Source organism: Ursus maritimus, unplaced genomic scaffold, assembly GCF_017311325.1.
Source record: "Ursus maritimus isolate PB19 unplaced genomic scaffold, ASM1731132v1 scaffold_7, whole genome shotgun sequence".
NCBI lineage: Eukaryota > Metazoa > Chordata > Mammalia > Carnivora > Ursidae > Ursus > Ursus maritimus.
In genome coordinates, this window is record NW_024426885.1 from 75196309 (window position 1) to 75217538 (window position 21230).

At 36.3% G+C, this 21230-nt stretch overlaps 1 protein-coding gene across 15 annotated transcripts in view; it reads left to right on the top strand.

Moving 5' to 3' along the window:
- Positions 1 to 21230, top strand: part of PCDH15 (protocadherin related 15) — a 768547-nt gene that overhangs the window by 398135 nt on the left and 349182 nt on the right. For all 15 annotated transcript variants that reach the window (XM_040624601.1, XM_040624600.1, XM_040624598.1 and 12 more), the window contains one exon: positions 14334 to 14446. In XM_040624601.1, the coding sequence (XP_040480535.1) occupies positions 14334 to 14446 (113 nt within the window). The remainder of the gene's footprint in view (positions 1 to 14333; positions 14447 to 21230) is intronic.

Sequence of the window (21230 nt, forward strand, 5' to 3'; positions counted from 1 at the left end):
TGCCAAGAGCAGCCAGAGTCACCTTGAATATTAAATATTTGTTAGGCATATTTTTATATTATTTTTGGACAAAACTAATGCAAAATTAAAGTTTTTTTTAAAACAGGTTTTTTTTTTTTTTTTAAGATTTCATTTATTTATTTGACAGAGATAGAGACAGCCAGCGAGAGAGGGAACACAAGCAGGGGGAGTGGGAGAGGAAGAAGCAGGCTCATAGCGGAGGAGCCTGATGTAGGCCTCGATCCCATAACGCCAGGATCACGCCCTGAGCAGAAGGCAGATGCTTAACCGCTGTGCCACTCAGGCACCCCGCAAAATTAAAGTTTTAATATGGGTTGTTGGTTACACGGATCTATACAATTCTCCAAAAACATGGAAGTCTATCTGTGCATTTAAGTGTATGCCTATTTTTTAAATAATTTTTATTATGTTATGTTAGTCACCATACAGTATATCCTTAGTTTTTGATGTAGTGTTCCATGATTCATTATTTGCCTATAACACCCAGTGCACCATGCAATATGTGCCCTCCTTAATAATGTATATTACACCAGTAAATAAATCACACTTTGGGGATCACTGCAGTAAATAGGTAAAATTCTGTCTACATAATTGGGAGATTAAAGTGGCTTTTTTGCATGTTTACCTTACTTATAAATGGATGGACTGTCAGAAGACTTAGGAGGCTATCAGAGTGGTACAAGCAGGAGAGCACAAGGCTTTAGATGGGGAATCAGAATAGGACTACAGAAGAAACACACACGACACGGGATGGGAGAAAGGCAGTGACACAGCCAGGAAAGAGTCACATGGGCAACGCATGGGGAATCATAAGAGAGGAACTTAGGGATTTAAATCTGCATGGTCAGACAAATGGTGGTTCTATCAGCAAAAATTCAGTTCCTGATTTTTATATTTGTTTTTATGGTGAAACAATAGGTATGGGCATTTTGTATGCCATAACTTGGTGGTTCTCAAACTTTAGAGATTTTCCGAGGTACACATTTTTCACCTTGCTTTTCAGATATTCTGATTCAGAAGATAGGATAGGATCCTGATCTTTCTCGTGCAAGTAGACAAGGAACTATATTCTTAGAAGCACTGCCATAAAAATGCATCTGGAAAATAACCCAGGCAATTTTGTAGTATTTCCCTAAATTGAGAAATTGGCTACTAATAGAGTAGTTTTGGTTTTCTTGAGGGACAAGTATAAGAGAATTTGAGATTTCACTTTTCGGGGGGGGTGGATTACAGAGTTTTTGGCAATATTTTGGAACAGAAAATAGAATTTATTATTCATCAGAAATAGCTTAAAAAGGAGATTATAAAGAGAATGAATTTAGAACTGAGGAGATTTGGAAGATGTGGAAGTGGGACAAAGGGAGTTTAATGTTTTCAATTAGAATGATCAAAGATGCACAAAGAAAGTGGGACAGTTAGAAGGAATAAAAAGTGATACATTTAAAACTAACAGTGGAAGACCACAAGAAATTAGAGGCAATATCCTACCATCGAACCTAGGAATAATGTGTTACAAAAAGAAATGTGCTGTTAAGACATAGATGAAAACATGATTGAAATTATTGATAAAATTTTAGTTATAGGTGAATTTACAATCAAGGGGATGGAATTTTAATACAATTAACCCCAAGTTTAAAATCAGTACAGAACTAAATGGAGAAAACTCAGAGCTTTAGAAATGGATTGAGTTTTATAAGTTCTTTATATATTTTGGATACTAACCCTTTATCAGATATGTCATTTGTAAATATCTTCTCCCATTCAGTAGGATGCCATTAGTTTGGTTTGGTTGATTATTTACTTTGCTGTATAGAAACTTTTTATTTTGATTTAGTCCCAACAGTTTATTTTTGCTTTTGTTTTCCTGACCTTAGGCAACATACCTAGAAAAGTGTTGCAATGGCTAATACCAGAGAAATTATTGCCTGTGTTCTCTTTAAGAATTTTATGATTTTAGATCTCAAGTGTAGGTCTTTAATCCATTTTGAATTTATTTTTTGTGTTATGTATTAGAAACTAGTCTAGTTTCATTCTTTTACATGTAGCTGTCCAGTTTTCCCAGCACCATTTATTGAAAAGACAGTCTCTTCCCCATTGCTTATTGTTGGCTCCTTTGTTGGAGATTAATGGACCATATAAATTGTAGGTTTATTTCTGGGCTCTCTGTTCTGTTCTGTTGATCTATGTGTCTATTTTTGTCCCAGTACCATACTGTTTTGATTACTATAGCTTTGTGGTATATCTTGAAATCTGTAATTGTGATACCTCCCCCTTTGTTCTTTCTTAGGGTTGGTTTGAGAATTCAAGGTCTCCTGTGATCCCATAGAAGTTTTGTGAAAAATGTTGTTGATGCTTTGATGTGGATTGTATTGAATCTGTAGATTGCTTTAGGTGACATGGGCATTTTGACAATATTAATTCTTCCAATCCACAAGCATGTAATCCCCTTCCATTTGTGTCCTTTTCAGATTCTTTCATCAGTATTTTATAGTTTTCAGAGTACAGATCTCTCACCTCTTTGGTTAAGGGTATTCCTAGGTATTTTATTATTTTTGATGTTATTGTAAATTTTGTTTTTTTTTTAATCTCTCTTTCTGCAACGTTGTTGTTAGTGTATAGAAACAGTACTGATTTATTATTATTTTTGTATCTTGCCAGCCACTTTACTGAATTCAATTATTATTTCTAGTAGTTTTTTGGTGGAGCCTTTAGGGTTTCCTATGTATAGTATCATACCATCTGCAAATAGTGACAGTTTGACTTCTTTATCAATATGATGCCTTGTCTGATTGCTGTGACTAAGACTCCCAGTACTATATTGAATAAAAGTGGTTAAAGTGGACATCCTGGTCTTGCTCCTGACCTTAGAGGAAAAGCTCTCAGTTTTTTACCATTGAGTATGACGTTAGCTGTGTTTTTCTTATATGGCCTTTATTATGTTGAGTTATTTTCCCTCTAACTCCATTTTGTTGATAATTTTTAACATGGATGGATATTAAATATTATCAAATGTTTTTTCTGCATGAATTGAAATGATCATATGATTTTTATCCTTCACTTTGTTGATGAGTTGTATGATGTCGATTGATTTGTGAATATTGAACCATCTTTGCAACCCAGGAATAAATCCCACCAAGTTGTGGTGAATGATCTTTTCAATGTATTGTTGTATGCAATTTGCTAATATTTTCTTGAGGATTTTTGTATCTATATTCATCAGAGATATTGGCCTGCAGTTTTTTGTTTTGTTTTGTTTTGTTTTGTTTTTGTGGTGTCTTTTGGTATCAGGGTAATGCTGGCCTCATAGAATGTATTTGGAAGCTTTCCTTCCTCTACTGTTTTTGGAATAGTTTGAGAAGAATAGGTATTAACTCTTGTTTAAATGTCTGGTAGAATTGATTTGTGAATCTATCTGGTCCTGGATTTTTATTTTTGGGTTGTTTTTTGATTACTAATTCAATTTCATTACTTGTAATCAGTCTATCAGATTTTCTATTTCTCCCGGTTTCAGTTTTGGAAGATTGTATAGTTATAGGCATTTATCCATTTTTCTAGGTGGTCCAGTTTGTTGGCATGTAATTTTCCATAGTATTCTCTCATAATCCTTTGAATTTCCTTTTTTTAAGGTTGTTTGGTTGGTTTATTTATTCATTTATTCATTCATTCATTTATGGTGGGGGGGGGTGGAGGGACGGAGAGAAAGTCTTAAGCAGACTCCATGCTGAGCATGGAGCCCAGCATGGGGCTCAATCTCATGATCCTGAGATCACGACCTGAGCCAAAACCAAGAGTCAGACCCTTAACCAACTGTACCACCCAGGTGCCCCTAATCCTTTGTATTCCTGTGGTGTCAATTATTACTTCTACTCTCTCATTTGATTGTATTTATTTGGGTCCTTTCTCTTAATTTATTGATGAGTCTAGCTAAAGGTTTGTCAATTCTGTTATTCTTTTCAAAGAACCAGCTCCTAGTTCATTGATTCTTTCTTCTTTTTCTTTCTTTCTTTCTTTCTTTCTTTCTTTCTTTCTTTCTTTCTTTCTTTCTTTCTCTTTCTCTCTTTCTTTCTTTCTTTCTTTCTTTCTTTCTTTCTTTCTTTCTTTTTTAGCTTCTACTCATTTACTGCTGCTCTGATCTTTACTATTTACTGTCTTCTACTCACTTTAGGCTTTGTTTGTTCTTTTTCTAGTTCAAGTGTAAGGTTAGATTGTTTATTTCAGTTTTTTTCTTGTTTCTTGAGGTAGGCCTATGTTGCCAAATACTTCCCTCCTACAACTGTGTTCACTGTGTTCCAGAGATTTGGGACCACTGAGTCCTTGTTTTCATTTGCTCCCATGTATTTTTTTATTTCTTCTTTGACTGCTTCATTGCCCATTGGTAGTTTATCATCATGTTGTTTAATTTCCACATGTTCCTGTTTTTTTTTTCCAATTATTTTCTTATGATTTATTACTAGTTTCATAACATTGTGGTCAGGAAAGATGCATGGTATGATTTCAAGCTTCTTAAATTTGAGGTTTGTTTTATGGCCTAATATGTGATCTATTCTGGATAATGTTCCATGTGCACTTGAAAAGAATGTGTATTCTCTTGTTTGTGGAGGGAATCTTGTTTATATTTGTTATGTCACTCTGGTTCAATGTGTTATTCAAAAACATTATTTCCTTGTTGATTTTCCATCTGGATGATCTATCCATTGATGCTAGTGGGGTGTTAGTGTTTCCAAATTATTGTATTACCATCAGTTTCTCTCTTAATGTCCATTAATATCTGCTTTATGTATTTAGGTGTTCCAGTGTTGTACTTAGGCCATTTATATTTAGAGTAATTATTGATAGGTATGTGCTTATTGACATTTTTAAAATTTGCTTTTTGGGTTTTTCGTAGTTCTTTGTTCCTTTATTCTTCTCTTGCTCTTTTTGTGTGTGTGTGTGTGATCAATGAGTATCTTTAGTGTTTCTTTGGCCATCTTTCTCATTATTTTTTATAGGTTTGTGGTTTTCATAAGGTTCATATATAACATCTTAAATAAATAGCAGTCCATATTAATTTAGTGGTCATTTAAGCTCAAACACATTCTGAAAAGGAAAGAAAGAAAAATAACTGAAAAAGAAGAAATCTTCTTTCTTTACTCCCCTTTTTTTATTCCCTTCTCCACAGTTCATATATATATATATTTTTTCATATTTTACATCTTTTTATTAATATTTTTCTTATATCTAATCATGGCTACTTCTTTTCCACTTAAAGAAGTAGCCTTAACATTTTGTATTAGGCTTGTTTGGTGGTGATAAACTCCTTTATATTTTATTTGTCTGGGAAACTCTTTATCTCCCTTTCAAATCTGAATGACAACCTTTCTGGGAAAGTATTCTTGGTTGTAGGGTTTTTTTTCTTTCAGCATTTTGAATATGTCATGCCACTCTTTTCTGGTTAACTTTTATGTTTCTCTCTCACTGTTTTTAAGATTCTCTCTTTATTTCCTACCTTTGACATTTTGATTTTTATGTGCTATGATGTGGACCTCCTTGGGTTTCTCTTGTTTGGAACTCTCTGTGTTTCTTGCACTTTAATGTCTATTTCCCCTTCCTAGGTTAGGGAAGTTTTTGGTTATTATTCAAATGAAGTTTTTACACCTTTCTCTCTCTCTTCTTTTTCTGAGTCTCCTATAATGTGAATGTTTGTTCACTCAATGTCCAAGAGATCTCTTAATCTAGCCTCATTTTTAAAAATTCTTTTCTCTTTTTGCTGTTTTTCTTATGTGCTTTCCATTACCCTATCTTCCAGATGGCTGATACTTTTTTCTGCATCCTCTCATCTACTGTTGATTCCATATTTTATTTTATTTTATTTATTTTTTAATTTTGCATGTTGTATTCTTCAGCTCTGATTGGTTCTTTTTAATATTATCTATCTCTTTATTGAAGGTCTCACTGAGTTCTTCCATTCTTTTCTGCAACCCAGTATCTTTATGATCATTAATTTAAATTCTCTATCAGGCATATTGTTTATCTCTGTTTCATTTAGCATTTTTTTGTTTTGTTTTGTTTTTTAGGTTTTCTTCTTGTTCTTTTTTTTTTTTTTTAAGATTTTTATTTATTTATTCGACAGAGAGAGACAGCCAGTGAGAGAGGGAACACAAGCAGGGGGGAGTGGGAGAGGAAGAAGCAGGCTTCCAGCAGAGGAGCCTGATGTGGGGCTCGATCCCATAATGCCGGGATCACGTCCTGAGCCGAAGGCAGACGCTTAATGACTGAGCCACCCAGGCGCCCCTCTTGTTCTTTCTTTTGAAGCATGTTATTCTGTCTTCCCATTTTGTTTGACTTTCTGTTTGTGCTTCTATGGATTGGGCAAAACGACTACTTGTCCTAAAGTTGAAAAAATGGTCCTATGTACATGTTCCTTTTGTAATCTGTGAATGCTTGGTGAGTTTTGCTGGTTGGTTGGAGTTATAGCTGTAAATGATAGTTATTCTTTTAAACCATGGCTTTTTCTAGAAAGAATAAAGGGGAAAATAATAATAAAGGAAAAAGGAAAATAATAAATGGAGAAAAGAAGAAAGAAAAAATGAGAAAAAGGAAAGAAAAAAGAGAAAAGAAAAAAGCAAACAAAAAATAAACATAAAACCATACAAGACAAATTTTTAAAAACTAAAAAAAGTAATAACAATATAATAAATATTTTTTAAAGTGCAAACACAAAGCCACAACTTTTTTTCTGTGCTCAGCCCTACATGGTGACTGGTGTGGGTTTCTGGACCCTGGGTTCCCTGAGGTTGCCAGTTCACTGTTGAGCTGGACCCTACTTCAGTCTGGACTTTTATTGTTGGGAGGGAGAGAATGTTCCCTCAGTTCCCTGACACTCTTAAAGTGATGCTTTTGTTCCTGTGCCCTAGTCCTGTGCCCAGAACTGTTGTGGGCCTGTGGATACTGGGCTCACTGAAGTCACAAGCTCACTGAGATGACTGGATACACCTGGTATTTGGACCCTGCTCTGGTCTAGGCTTTTAAGTTGGGATGAGAAAGTGAACCATGTCATTCTCCAGCCCCTCTGACCTAGAGAGCATTCACTAGCTCCCCTGGTGCTTCGAGGAGTTCTAGTGTTGTCCCTTCTATATTGCTAGTTGCTCTTTTAAACCATTACTCTGTTTGTGTGCCCATGGACAGAGGGTTCTGTTCCTGGTCCCTCAGTACTGTCCCTCCCCATTGAGGTTCCCAGCATGAGGGGGGGGGGATTCCCTTCCTTGCCGTGTCTCCATCTCTTTGCTGTTCTCTTGCTGCTCATCTCTTCAGCTGTTCAGTAGCTTTTCAGTCAGCCCTCAGTTCTTCTTCAGGAGCACCTGTTCTACCAATAGGTTTAATTTAGTGTGTTCCATGGAAGAGGTGAGTTCAGGGTCTTCCTATGTCACCATCTTGAACTGGAACCAAGAAGCAACTTTTCAGATGAATTAAGTATACCTTTGCTAAATGGAATGAATATCACATTTTCTAAATGAGAAAATTAAGTGAATCTATAGGGTCCTTGAACTTAGACATGCACTTCTGTTCTTGGAAAACATTTTTATACTTCAGTAATAGCCTGGCTTTTGCAAAGTACTTAACATTCAGGGGTCACTTGAAGGTTTTCATTGAAAATCATCTGGAGGTAAGTTGTATATCATAATTGCTTTTGCTCTACCAAAGGGAGTTATAGCTTTATTCATCAGTAACATTTGACTGAGACTGATCATAAATTCCTACATATCCGCAATATCAAACTTGGAGAATAGTCATAAATTTCCTTAAGTTTCTATGGCAATCCAGTTTTCTATGATAAGAATTGTTTCTAACACTGAGAATGATAGAATTAAGACACCACATACTTATTCATTTCATTTCTGGCAAAATACTTCTATAGCCATCTTAGAATAACAACACTATCATGCACAATATTATTATCATAGACAGGGTTTTTATTTTTGGGGGTTTCTTTTGTAATTTCTATTATTCTAGAGCTATGCACACTGTGAATGTGAACTCACTGTACTGTCTTTTAAAGTTATCTGGGATAGTCATTTTCTGTTTGTGTTTTTGTCACCAACTAAATAAACATTTAGATTATTTTATTTTATTTTACTCTTATTTTTTGAGCTGCCCTTATATTCAATGTCTTATAATGAGATATAAAATTTATATGACTCTAAAATTTTTAAAAAGTGGTATAGTTAATTTAATCTAGCTTGATTGCCTATTCCCTGAACACATTCTATCTCTCTCTCATAAGTAACACTTTTTTAATGTTATAGTTTATTGTTTTATTAATATTCATGTATATGCATATCTATATATATTTCCTTTTATTTATATGTGTGTGTACTCTTTCTTAAAAGTTAGTAATACTATATGTACTTTTCTTCTATTAAGTTAAGTTGTTTCTTAATAGAACTAAAGATAACTCTACAGTAATACAATAATGGGTAAAGATACTCATCTTTCATTTTTTCATTTCAATTATTATTCACTTGAGGATGTACCAACATTTAATCAACCAGACCACTATTGAAGTATATTTAAGTGATTACTTATCTTTTATTATTAAAATGCAAAAAATTCCTTGAAGTGGGATTTCCGGGTCAAAAATAAATGCTAATATGATTTTCTTCAATTTTTTTATTGTAGTAAAATACACATAACATACAGTTTACCATCTTAACCATTTCTAAGTATACAGTTTAGTGATATTAAATTCATTCATAAAGTTGTATCTAGAACTTTTTTCATTTTATAAAACCGAAATTCTATACCCATCAAGGAATAATTCCATTTTCTCTTCTTCTCCATAACCCCTAAAATACACAATTCTCCCTACTGTCTCTGTGATTGTGACTAAGTACTTTATATAAGTAAAATAATGCAGTATTTGTCTTTTTTATGACTAGCTTATTTCATTTATCATATTGTCCTCAAAGTATAGCATGTGTCAGCCTTTCACTATCAATTTATTTGTGTCTTGGAATCTAAAGTGAGTCTCTTGTAGACAGCATATAGTTGGATTGTGGGTTTTTTTAATCCATTTGTCTGTCTTTAAGTGGAGAGTTTAATTAATTTACATTTAAAGTCATTACTGATAAGGAGGGACTTCTGTCATCTAGCTATTTGTTTTCCATATATCTTACAGCTTTCTCATCCCTCATTTCCTTCCATACTATCTTCTTTGGTGTTTTGTTGATTTTTGTAGAATTTAAATTCCTTTCTTATTTCCTTTTGTGTATATGCTATAACTCTTTCCTTTGTCTTCATCATGGGAATTATATTTGAATCCTAAAGTCATAGCACTCTAACTTGAATTTATGCCAGTTTAACTTTAATAACATACAAAACTCTGTTCTTTTCCAACTCAGTCCTCACCCTTTTAGGTTGTTCATGTAACAGAATTACATGTTTATACCTTATGTGCCTGAGAACATAAATTAATAATTCTTTTAAATTTCTTAATCTCTTACATTATGTAGAAATCACAAAGTGGACTTACAGACCATTGTTACTATAATACTAGCTTTTTTTTTTTTTTAAGATTTTATTTATTTATTCGACAGAGATAGAGACAGCCAGCGAGAGAGGGAACACAAGCAGGGGGAGTGGGAGAGAAAGAAGCAGGCTCATAGCAGAAGAGCCCGATGTGGGGCTCGATCCCATAACGCCGGGACCACGCCCTGAGCTGAAGGCAGACGCCCAACCGCTGTGCCACCCAGGCGCCCCTATAATACTAGCTTTTATAAGTGCCCAAGTAGTTACCTTTCCTGAGATCTTTACTTCTACCTACTGCTTCAAGTTATCACCTACTGTCCTCACATTGTAACCCACAGACTCCCTTGACATTTCTTGCAGTGCTGATCTAGTGGTAATGAACTCCCTCAGCATTCATCTGGGAATGTCTTAATTTCTCTGCCACTTTAGCAGGACAGTTTTGCCAGATATAGAATTCTTTTTTGACATTTTGCTGTCCTTTAGCACTTTGAATATATAGGGCCACTCTCTTCTGGCCTCCAAGGTTCCTAATAGCAAAAAGGCTGATAATTTTATTGAACATTCTTCATATTCGATGAGTCACTTCTCTCTAGCTACTTTCCAGATTCTCGCCTTGTCTTTGTCTTTTGAGTTAGATTATGAAGTGTCTTGGTGTGTCTTCAAACTCATCTTATATGTATTTTATTGAGCTTTTTGGACCTATATCTCTATCTCTCATCAAACTTTGACAATTTCCAGACATTATATTTTTAAAACATTCTCTCTGCCCCCTTCTCTCTCTTTTCTCCTTTTGAGACTTCCACAATGTGTGTATTAGTCTTAATAGTACCCTACAGGTCAATTAGGCACTGTTCTCTATTGTTTAATCTTTTTTTTTTTCCATTACTCACGCACAATAATTTCCATTGCCCTATCTTCAGTTTATTGATTCCTTCTTCTGCCTGCTTAATCTGTTTTTGAAACTCTCTAGTAAACTTTTCACTTCAGTATTGTCCTTTTCAGCTCCAGAATTACTTATAGTTTATTTTTAGGTTTTCTGTCTCTTTATTGGTATTTCCATTTTGGTCATGCATCAGTTTCTTGACTTTCTCTATACCTATTTTTAGTTCCATGAGCATCTTTAATATTGTTGTTTTAACATCTTTGTCTAGTAGGTCATCAATCAGGTGTTTTTCAGGGGTAATTTGTATTGATTTGGTCTTTTTTTCCCCTCTGAACCATACCTTTCTGTTTTTATGTAGGCTCTGTGTTGTTGAAAATTGGACATTTGAATCTAATAATGTGGTAATTCTGGAAATCAGAATTTTTCACTTTCCCAGGGTTTACTGGTTTTTGTTTCCATTTTTGTTGATTATTTTTAACAGTTGTAGTCTGTCTCTGTGCTGAGGACTAGTCGGAAGTGTAAATACTTAAAATCTTCTGAAATAATTTCTGAGCCTATGCCTTCCCTTGGGTATGCATGGTGACTTTCTAATTTCCCCTCATGTATAGTTGCTTTTGGATGTCCTACTCTTTAATGCCTGGCTTCTACAGGGGAAAAAAGAGAAAAACAAAAGGGGTAAAAAAAGGTTGCTGGCCTTTCAAATCTCCTGGAAATTAATTCAGCCTAAGTGGAGGGGCTTACAACAATGGGAACAATGGGTGTGTGTGTGTGTGTGTGTGTGTGTGTGTATGACAATGATAGTCGCCTGCACCTTTGTGATGAGAAACAGAAATCGCCTGTGAGAGCACAGATTTCTGTTATTTGAAGGACACGGTCGTTTTTTCCCAGCCTTGCTCCCAGCAACAGTGCATAAGCGTCTCTAGGAACATGGGCCCAGCTCCCTGCCAAGTGGCGAAGGGGTGGGGGATGGGTAGCCGCTACTGTGCTAAGGGCAGCAATTGATAGAAATTAATCATATTTTACTGTCCAAGCCTCACTCTGGAATTTGGAAGACTATAATAGACTCCAGAGTTCTAAAATAGTTACATCAGACAGATTTTGCCAATTGTTGTCTACATGAAATTAGAGATTCCTAATGCTTCCTACTTTGCCATCTTCTCAGAATTCCCCAATACTCACATCATTTTCATGGACTATGCCAAATTTTCTATCGTAGGTTTTATAACACTCTTTTAATAATACCAGAAATGTCTGAAAGTGCATGTTTTCTCACAGGCTCACCAATAGAATATGGTGTCCACTTTGGACCATTGCTAATCTAACAAATAGGAAGTGGAATCTCAGCCTTGAATGAAATGAACATGATTAAAATATGGTTGGTCAATATTTTCATAACTAAAATCAGAATAATACATGGGGAAAATATAGTCATTGTCACTACCAGAGTTCTCTTAAGTTTCAGAACTGCATCATTTTTTTTTTTTTTAAGTAGGCTCCACATCCAGCATAGAGCCCAACACAGGGCTTGAACTCATGACCCTGAAATTGAGACCTGAGTTGAGATCAAGAGTTGGATGCTTAACCAGTTGAGCCACCTAGGTGCCCTCAGAACTACATCCTTTTGTAAATTAGCCAGTATCTGTTGGAAATCCCCAGAGCAGACTTGAGGACAGGTATGGAGCATCTGAGCAGAAACAGATAGCTGAGAGATGGGGTCATGAGGAGATAGACAGAAAGACAAGCCCATTAGGAAACAGAAATGGAGGTTGGGAAAACACCTGGTCACAAAGTCTTCTTGCCTGAACAAGAGCAATAGTTTCAGGTATAAAGTACAAAGATCCCAAAGGGGAATATAAGTTCTAATGTGAAAGAAAAGCATCTATCATTCTACAGTCCAATTTGGACTGTAGAATTCAAGGGAACAATGGTACAGGAAGCACATAATGATCCTCAATTCAGGCAGTGTATTTAGACCAAAGATGTACTTCTAGCCATCTGGATTTAGGTTGCCAGGCAAGATTTTCTTTTTTAATTTTAGAATTCCCTTTCTTTTTCATAAGAAATATAAAATGGCTATTTCTCTGTATTGAAATGTACTCTTTATAGCATGTATTTATTATGTGTTCATGACTGTATTTAAGGAGGAGGAGAAAAAATATATCTTGTGTTTCTTAATTTTGAAAAAAATGCATTTCCAAATAAAAAATAAAAGGAAATTAAAATGAAGTGTAAAAAAAAAAAAAAAAAAAAAGGAAGTGGAATCTCAGTTTAATCTCAAATTTAATTTGTATTTTTCTTCTTGGGTATTAAGGTGAGCATCTTTGTACATGGTCAAGAGTCGTTTCTTTCTCTTTCTATGAATGCTTTTTATCCTCTAGCCCAATCTTTTTTAATGTATTGCTGGTCTTTTTCTTTCCTAATTTGTAAATCTACATATGTTGGGGATATGAACATTTTGTGTCTGTTGTTAATTGCAAATATTTTCCCTAGTTTGTCACTTGTAGTTTTACTTTGTTTATTGTGTCTTGCCAAGCTATTTTGTAATGTCATCAAATTTATCTCTCTATTCCCTTATTGCTTCTTGATTTTGAGCCATAGTTAGGAGAGATATGCCCACTCTCACATTATAGTAGAATTCATCCATGTTTTCATGTATTACCAGCACTTATATTGTTTCATTGTTTATTATATATGAATATACTCTCCATCTGGGGTTTACTCTAGTATAAAAAATGGATGCAATTTGATCATTTTCTGTATGGCTGTTCTATTTGACAAATGCTAGTATTCAAAAATCCATTTTCCCCTACCGTTTTGAGATTACTACTTTATCATATGCTAAATTGTCATGTGCAATTTTGACTATTTCTGGATTTTCGGGTCTATTTTACTGGCAAACTTTTTTATTTCCCCTCACATAGTACCACAGGATATTTTCTCTTCTTGTCTCAGTGTTGAAGCAAAGGAAGAATAGAAATTAATCCATTTTTGGATATGTCTGGCTCTGACAACCTGAATTTGAATGCAAGCTCTGTTTTACATTGTCTCTTCGGTCTTGGACGAATTATTGACTATCCCGAAGTTGCCAAGTCCTTCGCTGTAAAATGGGAATGATTTATAGACTTATTGATGATTATCTGCATAAAGCATTTAGTACACAGTAGGCTTTAATAATTGGAAACAATAGTTATTTCATTCTTATGGCTATTGTGCCAAATGCATACATATACTCTGTAGTTATACAATTTGACTTCTAATTATTCTTCACTTTGAGAAAAAGAATGGCACATCATACGAAGGAAGATAATGCAATTGAAGGAAACTTCTACAGGAAGAAATGTATTTCAACTCACTAAAATGCCTGTACTTAAGAAATATCCTCTCTAGGCTTAAGAGTATCATCAATATATTTTTATTTAATATGATTGATATAATTAGCTAGATTCTTGCCTTAAGAAAAATATTTGCCCAGCTGGAACAGAATATGCTCATTTTAATTTTCAAGCAGCTTGATATTTGGTACAAATTATTTGTCTTTGTTTATTACAAGATACGGTGAAAGACCATGCAGGCTATAATTAAGATTTATGCACCATTAAAACACAATTTTATATTTCAAAATTTGCTCTCCTTGCACTTAATATCTCTTTTCATGTGATGAAGTTTCAAATTAATTAAAGAGCTCTCCTAATAAAAGATATTTGGAAAATCATCCAAATAAGAAATACTTTCCATCTTCTTACTCATAAGCTAATTAATTGTATACCACATTTGTGTGTCCTTTCCCTAGACTGCATAATTTTGAAAGTTAATTTACTAATGAAATTGTGATTCTGTTCCTCAGTTAATGAAGGGAAATAGTTACAGCACACACACATATTATGAATTGTTCTCAGTTATGTACTGAAATCTCAATGTCTTTCAGGGACTCCTGAGGATTACCCGCGATTTTTCCATATGCATCCTAAGACTGCAGAACTTAGTCTCCTGGAGCCAGTAAACAGAGACTTTCACCAGAAATTTGATTTGGTTATTAAGGTAAATTAAACTAATTCCTTATTTCTTTGTGTTTATAAACTGCTAATCAAAGAAACCTGTAGTGGCTATTGTAGGCACTTTTATGTTATAAAAATTAAAATTAATCTGACAACAATGTTTAAAAAAGTGAAGTGTGCTGTTTTAATACATTATGTTGCCTTTCTTTAAGACAACTGTTTATGTTATGATGTAATTCAAATACTGAGTATTTTATGTGTAATAAATACCCTGGCCAAATCTATATAATGCTACATAATATAACTTTGTTACATTTTCTAACATTTATTTTTTTTCTTGCTAAAAGGAATCAATTCTTGATCACAAAAACTGGTCCTGAATATATTTTAAATGTGCATTAATTTATATATTTTTTATTTTAATATCATATTATGTTTTAAAATATTGTTTGTCTTTCTAACATAAAAAGAAAAGATCTTACCTGTCCAGAAATTCTTTCAATATATGCCTCATTATTTTCTTTATTTTGAAAAATGATGCAGGCTGGAAAAATTATCAAAGCTAGGGGAGTCTATTTGGTATTACAATTACAGTTAAATAATATCTACTATGTTGTAATAAAATAATTTAAGAGATACTGTGGAAACCAGGATGATCTGTCAATTAATTCTGATAGACTCTGCTGGGCAGGTAAGATTTGAGCTGGACAGTGAAGGAATAATGGCAATTTACGGAGTAGAGACGAGGGTGGGAGCAGGTAAAAGAACAGGCCCGAGCAAGGGCATCAAGTAAGTCTGGTATGTATCATATGACTTTCTCATAGCCACACAGATAGAATAATAGCTATAGAAGTACAGCCAGAGGGTATTTTCTTTTTAATTTAAAAGTATTAAAGGAAGAGGAAGTAAGATAAGGAAGCTTACTGAGCACATCCAAGTTATTTAAGTACATTTTTCATTGAATTAGAACCATAATCTTGGTAGTAAGCTCATTGATAACAAATGTGGAAAGTAAAGCTCAGACAGGGTAAGGGACTGGCTCAGAGTTACCTCCCTGAGAAGCAGCAGAACTGAGATTCAAACTTAGGTTTATCTAAGTGAGGGCCATACCCTTTTCACTTCACCAAGATGCAGCTGCTTAGAAGTGATGGTCTCGTTTAACTCTCTATTGGTACAACTGCAAACAATAACATGCAGACATACATTGAATTTTAGCTCAAGTTAGGACATATTTTGTGAACACCAATCATGTTATACATAACAGATCCTGAGATTACTCGGTCGTCCCTTGTCCTTGAAGAACTTGTGGTCTCTAAGGGCAAAGAGCCCTACACGCTGATAAATCAAATATGTCACATCAACTGCTAACAGGAGGACAACTAAAAAGTGCTGGAAAGGTACAGAATTGGGACAAATAAATTAATCTGGGGATTCCGGGAAGATGTTCTGGAGATTACCCCAAGCTACATGTTGCTGTGTCAGAAGATTTTTGCCATGATGTTTGAACATCAGGAAAAGCAGAAGTAAAAACTAGGAGGCGTGTTACAGCAGGTTACAAACAGTTAATGGGGAAACAAGGGATAGGGTCAGACCAAGAGGAGAGCCTTAAGTAAGATTGCTTTTTCCTTCGATTTTATTCAGTAGGGGTTTGGGAGTCATTCAACAAAGACAGACTCCTTTTACCATTTGTATAAAATGGCCATGCATGAGATTTATCTTCTTACACTGACTATTTCAATTATCACGGAACTATATAAAACTCAAAAATATGTATCCATTGTCCACTGTCGATCTCCGTGTAGCCCTGTGGTGCTGTTCTCCGTAGGAGCTAAGAAAGCTGACAAAGCACTGTTACCAAACTGCCTCATTTCAACCCTGAAATCAATTATTTTCCTTTATTATCAAAGTTAGTTGTCCTGGTGTACCCGGGTACGATGAAACTCAGCCCATCAATTATAGAAACAAAAATCAATTAGAACAGGCCATAGATAATTTTTTTATGTTTTAATAACACTTGGTATTATTAATGGAAGTTTTTACAGACATTATTAGATTCAAATTACTGTGTTGTGTGTGCAGTCAAGGGGATAATAAGCAAAGGTATCAATCTATAAGAATAATAATGTGCCACCTGCTTGAATAATAGCTGAATATTGTGGTTTTGTATAGGGATCCGTTGAAGTGCTACAATCTGGCAGTTCTCTGTAGTGAGTCTTTCAACATCTTCCCTTTTTCTTATTTCAATAATGCTTCATTTTTCATTGGCCATAAAAGTTTTTATTGGATTTGATCCCAATTTCTGTTTCGGGAGCTAAGGAAAAATAAAATAAAATGAAGTGTTTTCTCCTAGACTTTGAAAATTCTGCTTTAGAAAGCTATATGCACATTTAACAGCTGGGAAGCATCATGGTTAAGAGATTTACCATCTTTATTTCATTCGTTTCAACCAGGGATTTATTCGAGTTGCTGACAAAAATGTAAAGGTGAAATTAGGAAAACAAAACGGAGTAGTCCACCAACTTTAGAATATTAAAGGATTGAGATGAGTCCGATTAAAAGAGGAAAGGATGTTCCATTTCAAAACACTGTCCCAATTTTTAAATGATGGTAATCTCTTAGGCATTCTGAAAATGAAATAAACATTGTGAAGAAGAATCATACATTTGGGTTGCCTGGGACGGTTCATATGCATGCCTGTTGTCTTTGTATAATTATTCGTAATATCTCTTTCACTCTCAAAACTGTCCCAGTTTGGATGAAAAGTTGTGTGATCACCATAGTTACAAAGCAAAAAGCAACAAGGAGATAGAAATATGAAAGCATATTTTATTTTTTGGGTGATAATGAATCAGTTCATGCATGGAGTATCTATCACAAAGCCCAGAAAATTCACTTTTATTATTTTCACTGCAGTATTTTTTAAAAAAATATTATTAGTTGATATATTTATGCTCTGGACAAGTGGATAAATTATTAATAATTCACTGTCTCACAGTTGCTCAAACATAATTGTGGTTTTTTTATCCAAATCCCGTGGATTAACAGCTACAGCAAGGCTCACAGACATGATCGCATCACGGTCTCTCTGATTTGTACGTTGTTACCGCCGGCCTATGGACGCCGTCTCACAGGCTGAGCTGCAGTCCCTTGTCTTTCCACACCATGGGCATGTTAACCTACGCCCTCATCAGCCACTCTGCACACTCTGTCCAGCCAGCCTGAAGCACCCACCGTCCTCTCTGCCATCTTCTCTCTGGCCTCCAGGTATCTGTGGGTGCTGCCCCGCCTCCTGACTCACCCCTTCTTTTCCTACTGGGCACTCTGGTTCACACTGATGCCTCAGAGGCTAAGACACTTGCTCAGGAAAGGTCTGGCCACAGCTCAGAAGCTTCTCCCCACATCCCACTTGTGTCTATCGTGGCTCTAACTGCCCCACATTCAGTTTTCCTGTGTATTTCCTCTTGACTTTTACAATAGGGCAGAGGGTAATATATTTCTTTACACTGTGGCCCAAGCCCTGACCCCATCCATGTCTAGTGCATAGAAGGTGCTCAAGAAATATTTGTTGCGACGGTTTTCTCCCTGGCCCAGTAAAACTTCAAAAGCAGCTGGATTTGCATACCTACAACTTCACTGTATTTAAATACCTATCTTCGAAAGTGCGTTTGATACGACTTCATCTTGTCTGTCTGTCTAGAATAAAGATGCAATAAACTTCTCAAATAAATTTAGCGCCTGGAAAAAAAGGCCAGACGTATGTGAAGGCAGAGTTTAAAGATGTTGATTACTCTACTAAACAAACAGACCCTCCTTCAAAGGAAAGATGTAATTTGACAGACACTGGGCCGTGGAATTGAAACTGGCGAGCTTGAATATTGGTGCTGATGTGACGGTCATCCTGGCAAGTTACTTTGCTCTGGTCATTTGATAAGACAAGAAAGACTCAAGGTCTGAGAGAACCGCTAGCATACTCGTGAATTTCTAATGCCACAACCCCAGAAAGTGCTTGGCCTCCATGACATCAATGATACTTTACTTCAAAGGGACTACTGGAATGCTCAGAGCCACTGTTTTTAAGGCATATGACGTTTGTTAGTTTTCAGTTTGCCAAGTCCTTGGAGTGCTTAAGGATTGCCTGAGACTTCGCGTGGTGCGGGAGAGACAGAAATGCATGACAGCTCCACCTCAAGGAGATCGCCAGCATGGAAAGGATGTTTTTAGACTTATTTCCCTCCTGATGTCCACATAGGTATTTCCAGTTACCAGCTGGATAACCAGTTGTAGCATTATGCACTTGTGTCACGTTAAAAATGCAGGCAACTCATGGCGCCGGGGTGGCTCAGTCAGTAAAGCGTCTGCCTTCAGCTCAGTTCATGATCTCAGGGTCCTGGGATCGAGTCCTGAATCAGGCTCCTTTCTCAGCGAGGAGCCTGCTTCTCCTTCTGCCTGCTGCTACCCCTGCTTGTGCTCTCTCTCTCCCTCTACACTTCTTAAAACCTGAAAGCTTCTACTCCTGCCTTTCTCTTTGCATCAAGACCATGCAGTTGGCCAGTCACCCAAGCCAGGAGACACGGGTTCCCCAGGCAGCTGCTCCCATGCAGTCCTTGTCAGGTCCTCTCCACATAGCTCTGGAGTTTCTCCCCAACCCCCTTCCCATGGCAGCCCTCTAGTTCCCCCATCACAGGCCACCATCTCACGCAGGTGATCTCTCAAACCTTAGCTTCTTCTCCTCGCATCCTCCCTGTCTCGTTGCCAACAGAGTATCCCTAAAACAAAACTAGACCCTGCCGCTCCAGGTTGCCTTAAAGACACTGGACCATTTACCTGCCACATGGATTTCCCGTGAGGACTTCATTGATCTGAAAGATCACAGGGGCCAGGAGCCGACAGATGGAGCTGCAAGCCACAGACTGTCAGCCATCATGTCTCAAAATATAAAGGGTCGCATCTCCCATGCAAATGAAACAACTATCAAAATCAGTCAAGTCCACTAAGGAGACTGTGAAGTGCAGTTTACCGTTCTTTCTGCTGTCAGTCTATCGGAAAGAAAGAAAGAAAGAAGAAAGAAAGAAAGAAAGAAAGAAAAGAAAGGCATGCATACTCCCTCTAGGAAGGATTGAGTAGGAACCTCCAGCGAGCCAGGGTCAGGACAGAAAAACTCAGAGCTGATGTTTCCATCCACAGCAGGCAAGACAAATGCTATGGTTGAAAATATTCTAGCCACCTGTTCTCTCCCTGTCCTTATGGATTTCTGCTTCAAGAATGGGAAACAGACATATCCCACATCTTCATGCAGCAGGTCAGTGGAGAATAAACTCTGTCTGCCCTCCTAGCAGAATCTCTAAGGTGAGGAAGCCCAAGTCCATTAAGAGCCAAAGTTCTTCATACATTTTAGAGAAATCGTTCCACATAAATTTCAGGCATTAGTTCTTATTAATAATGAAACAGCAATCTCTCCATGGATTTCTTAACAAATAACACACTCAGAAATCCATCAACACATCTGATACATGCTTACCTTTTATTTTAATTTTATGTTCATTTTTTTTAATTTGTCAGATTAACACATAAAACATTATTTTTGTTTCTCAAAACAACACTGCAGACTTGTGTGTATCTTCCTGGCACTCCACATGTCTAAAAATTCTCAGTATGAGGCTGAATGAATTGACTAATACGTCAGTTATGGAAATGAATAAAAGGAAAGAATGTATCATCTCCTCTTATCTCATGTTGTTATTCATCCAGCTGGGTTAGAAGAGAAATAGAATATAGCAGTTGAATATTGCAGCTCTCCAAATGTGCAAGCTGACAAAAGACACACAGAGGTGATATTTTAGTTGGCCTCCTTCCTTCCTTACAAGGTGACCTGCAGCTGCTTAGAGGAAGAAAAGCAATTTATCCATTCTGCTCACAGTGTCTTGATTTTGGCAAGGCCCTCTTGTCTGCAAAGGTCATTGTAGGAGTACAACAGCAAGTCCAAGTATTGTAAAATGTTCAATTGGAGCCACTTTCTAAACAGCCCTGGCCATCCATCCCTCCCCACTACACCCCCTCACACGCGTCGACTCCCGCCACCCTCCTGCACAACCGTTTCCAAGGGGTCTTCGGAAGCCTCTTGGTTGTTGCATGGAAAATTTAGATATACTCTAACAACTTGTAAGCTAGATAGGTCTGCTCACTATTTTTTTCTCAAGAATAAGCTAGTACATTGGAGAAACACTAAACTCTCACTCTTCTTAGCTTCCAGGCTCTGAAAAATAACCCACTTGGAGATCAGGGGTTTTTTTTTGGGTACTGATGATTTTTTGAAATTCAAATAGTCCAAGATGGACTTTTCTAGTCCACCAATTCACATAAGGCACTTCAATGGGGTTTTCTCCTGGTTGAGAGAAAACTCAGTGGGAACAGAATCAGAACCCTGCATGGGCCTTTGCTGGTTGGGGAGGCAGATGGCAGGGCAAAATCAGGGAGATAAAACAGAAGTATTCCAGAGTAAAGTGACTACTTCATCACCATCATAATTCTATCTCTGGCTGGCCTTGCTATTTATAGCCAAAATGATTGCCATGTTCAAAACACCAGCCGAAGAGCCCGACATATCTGTGATTAGCAGGGGTTTTCTGAGACTATGTCTTCCCCAGAGCGACTGGGTTTTTCTTCTATAAATCATTCAAAATTGCTTTAGTCATTCTGGTGTCATTTCATATCTCAAACACTAAGCAAAGAGAAAGATTTTTATTATTGAAAGATATACAGGAACTTTGAAGATTCAGTACAATGAATTATAAACAGAATGGGCGTATTCTTCAAGTGAGGATAAAATA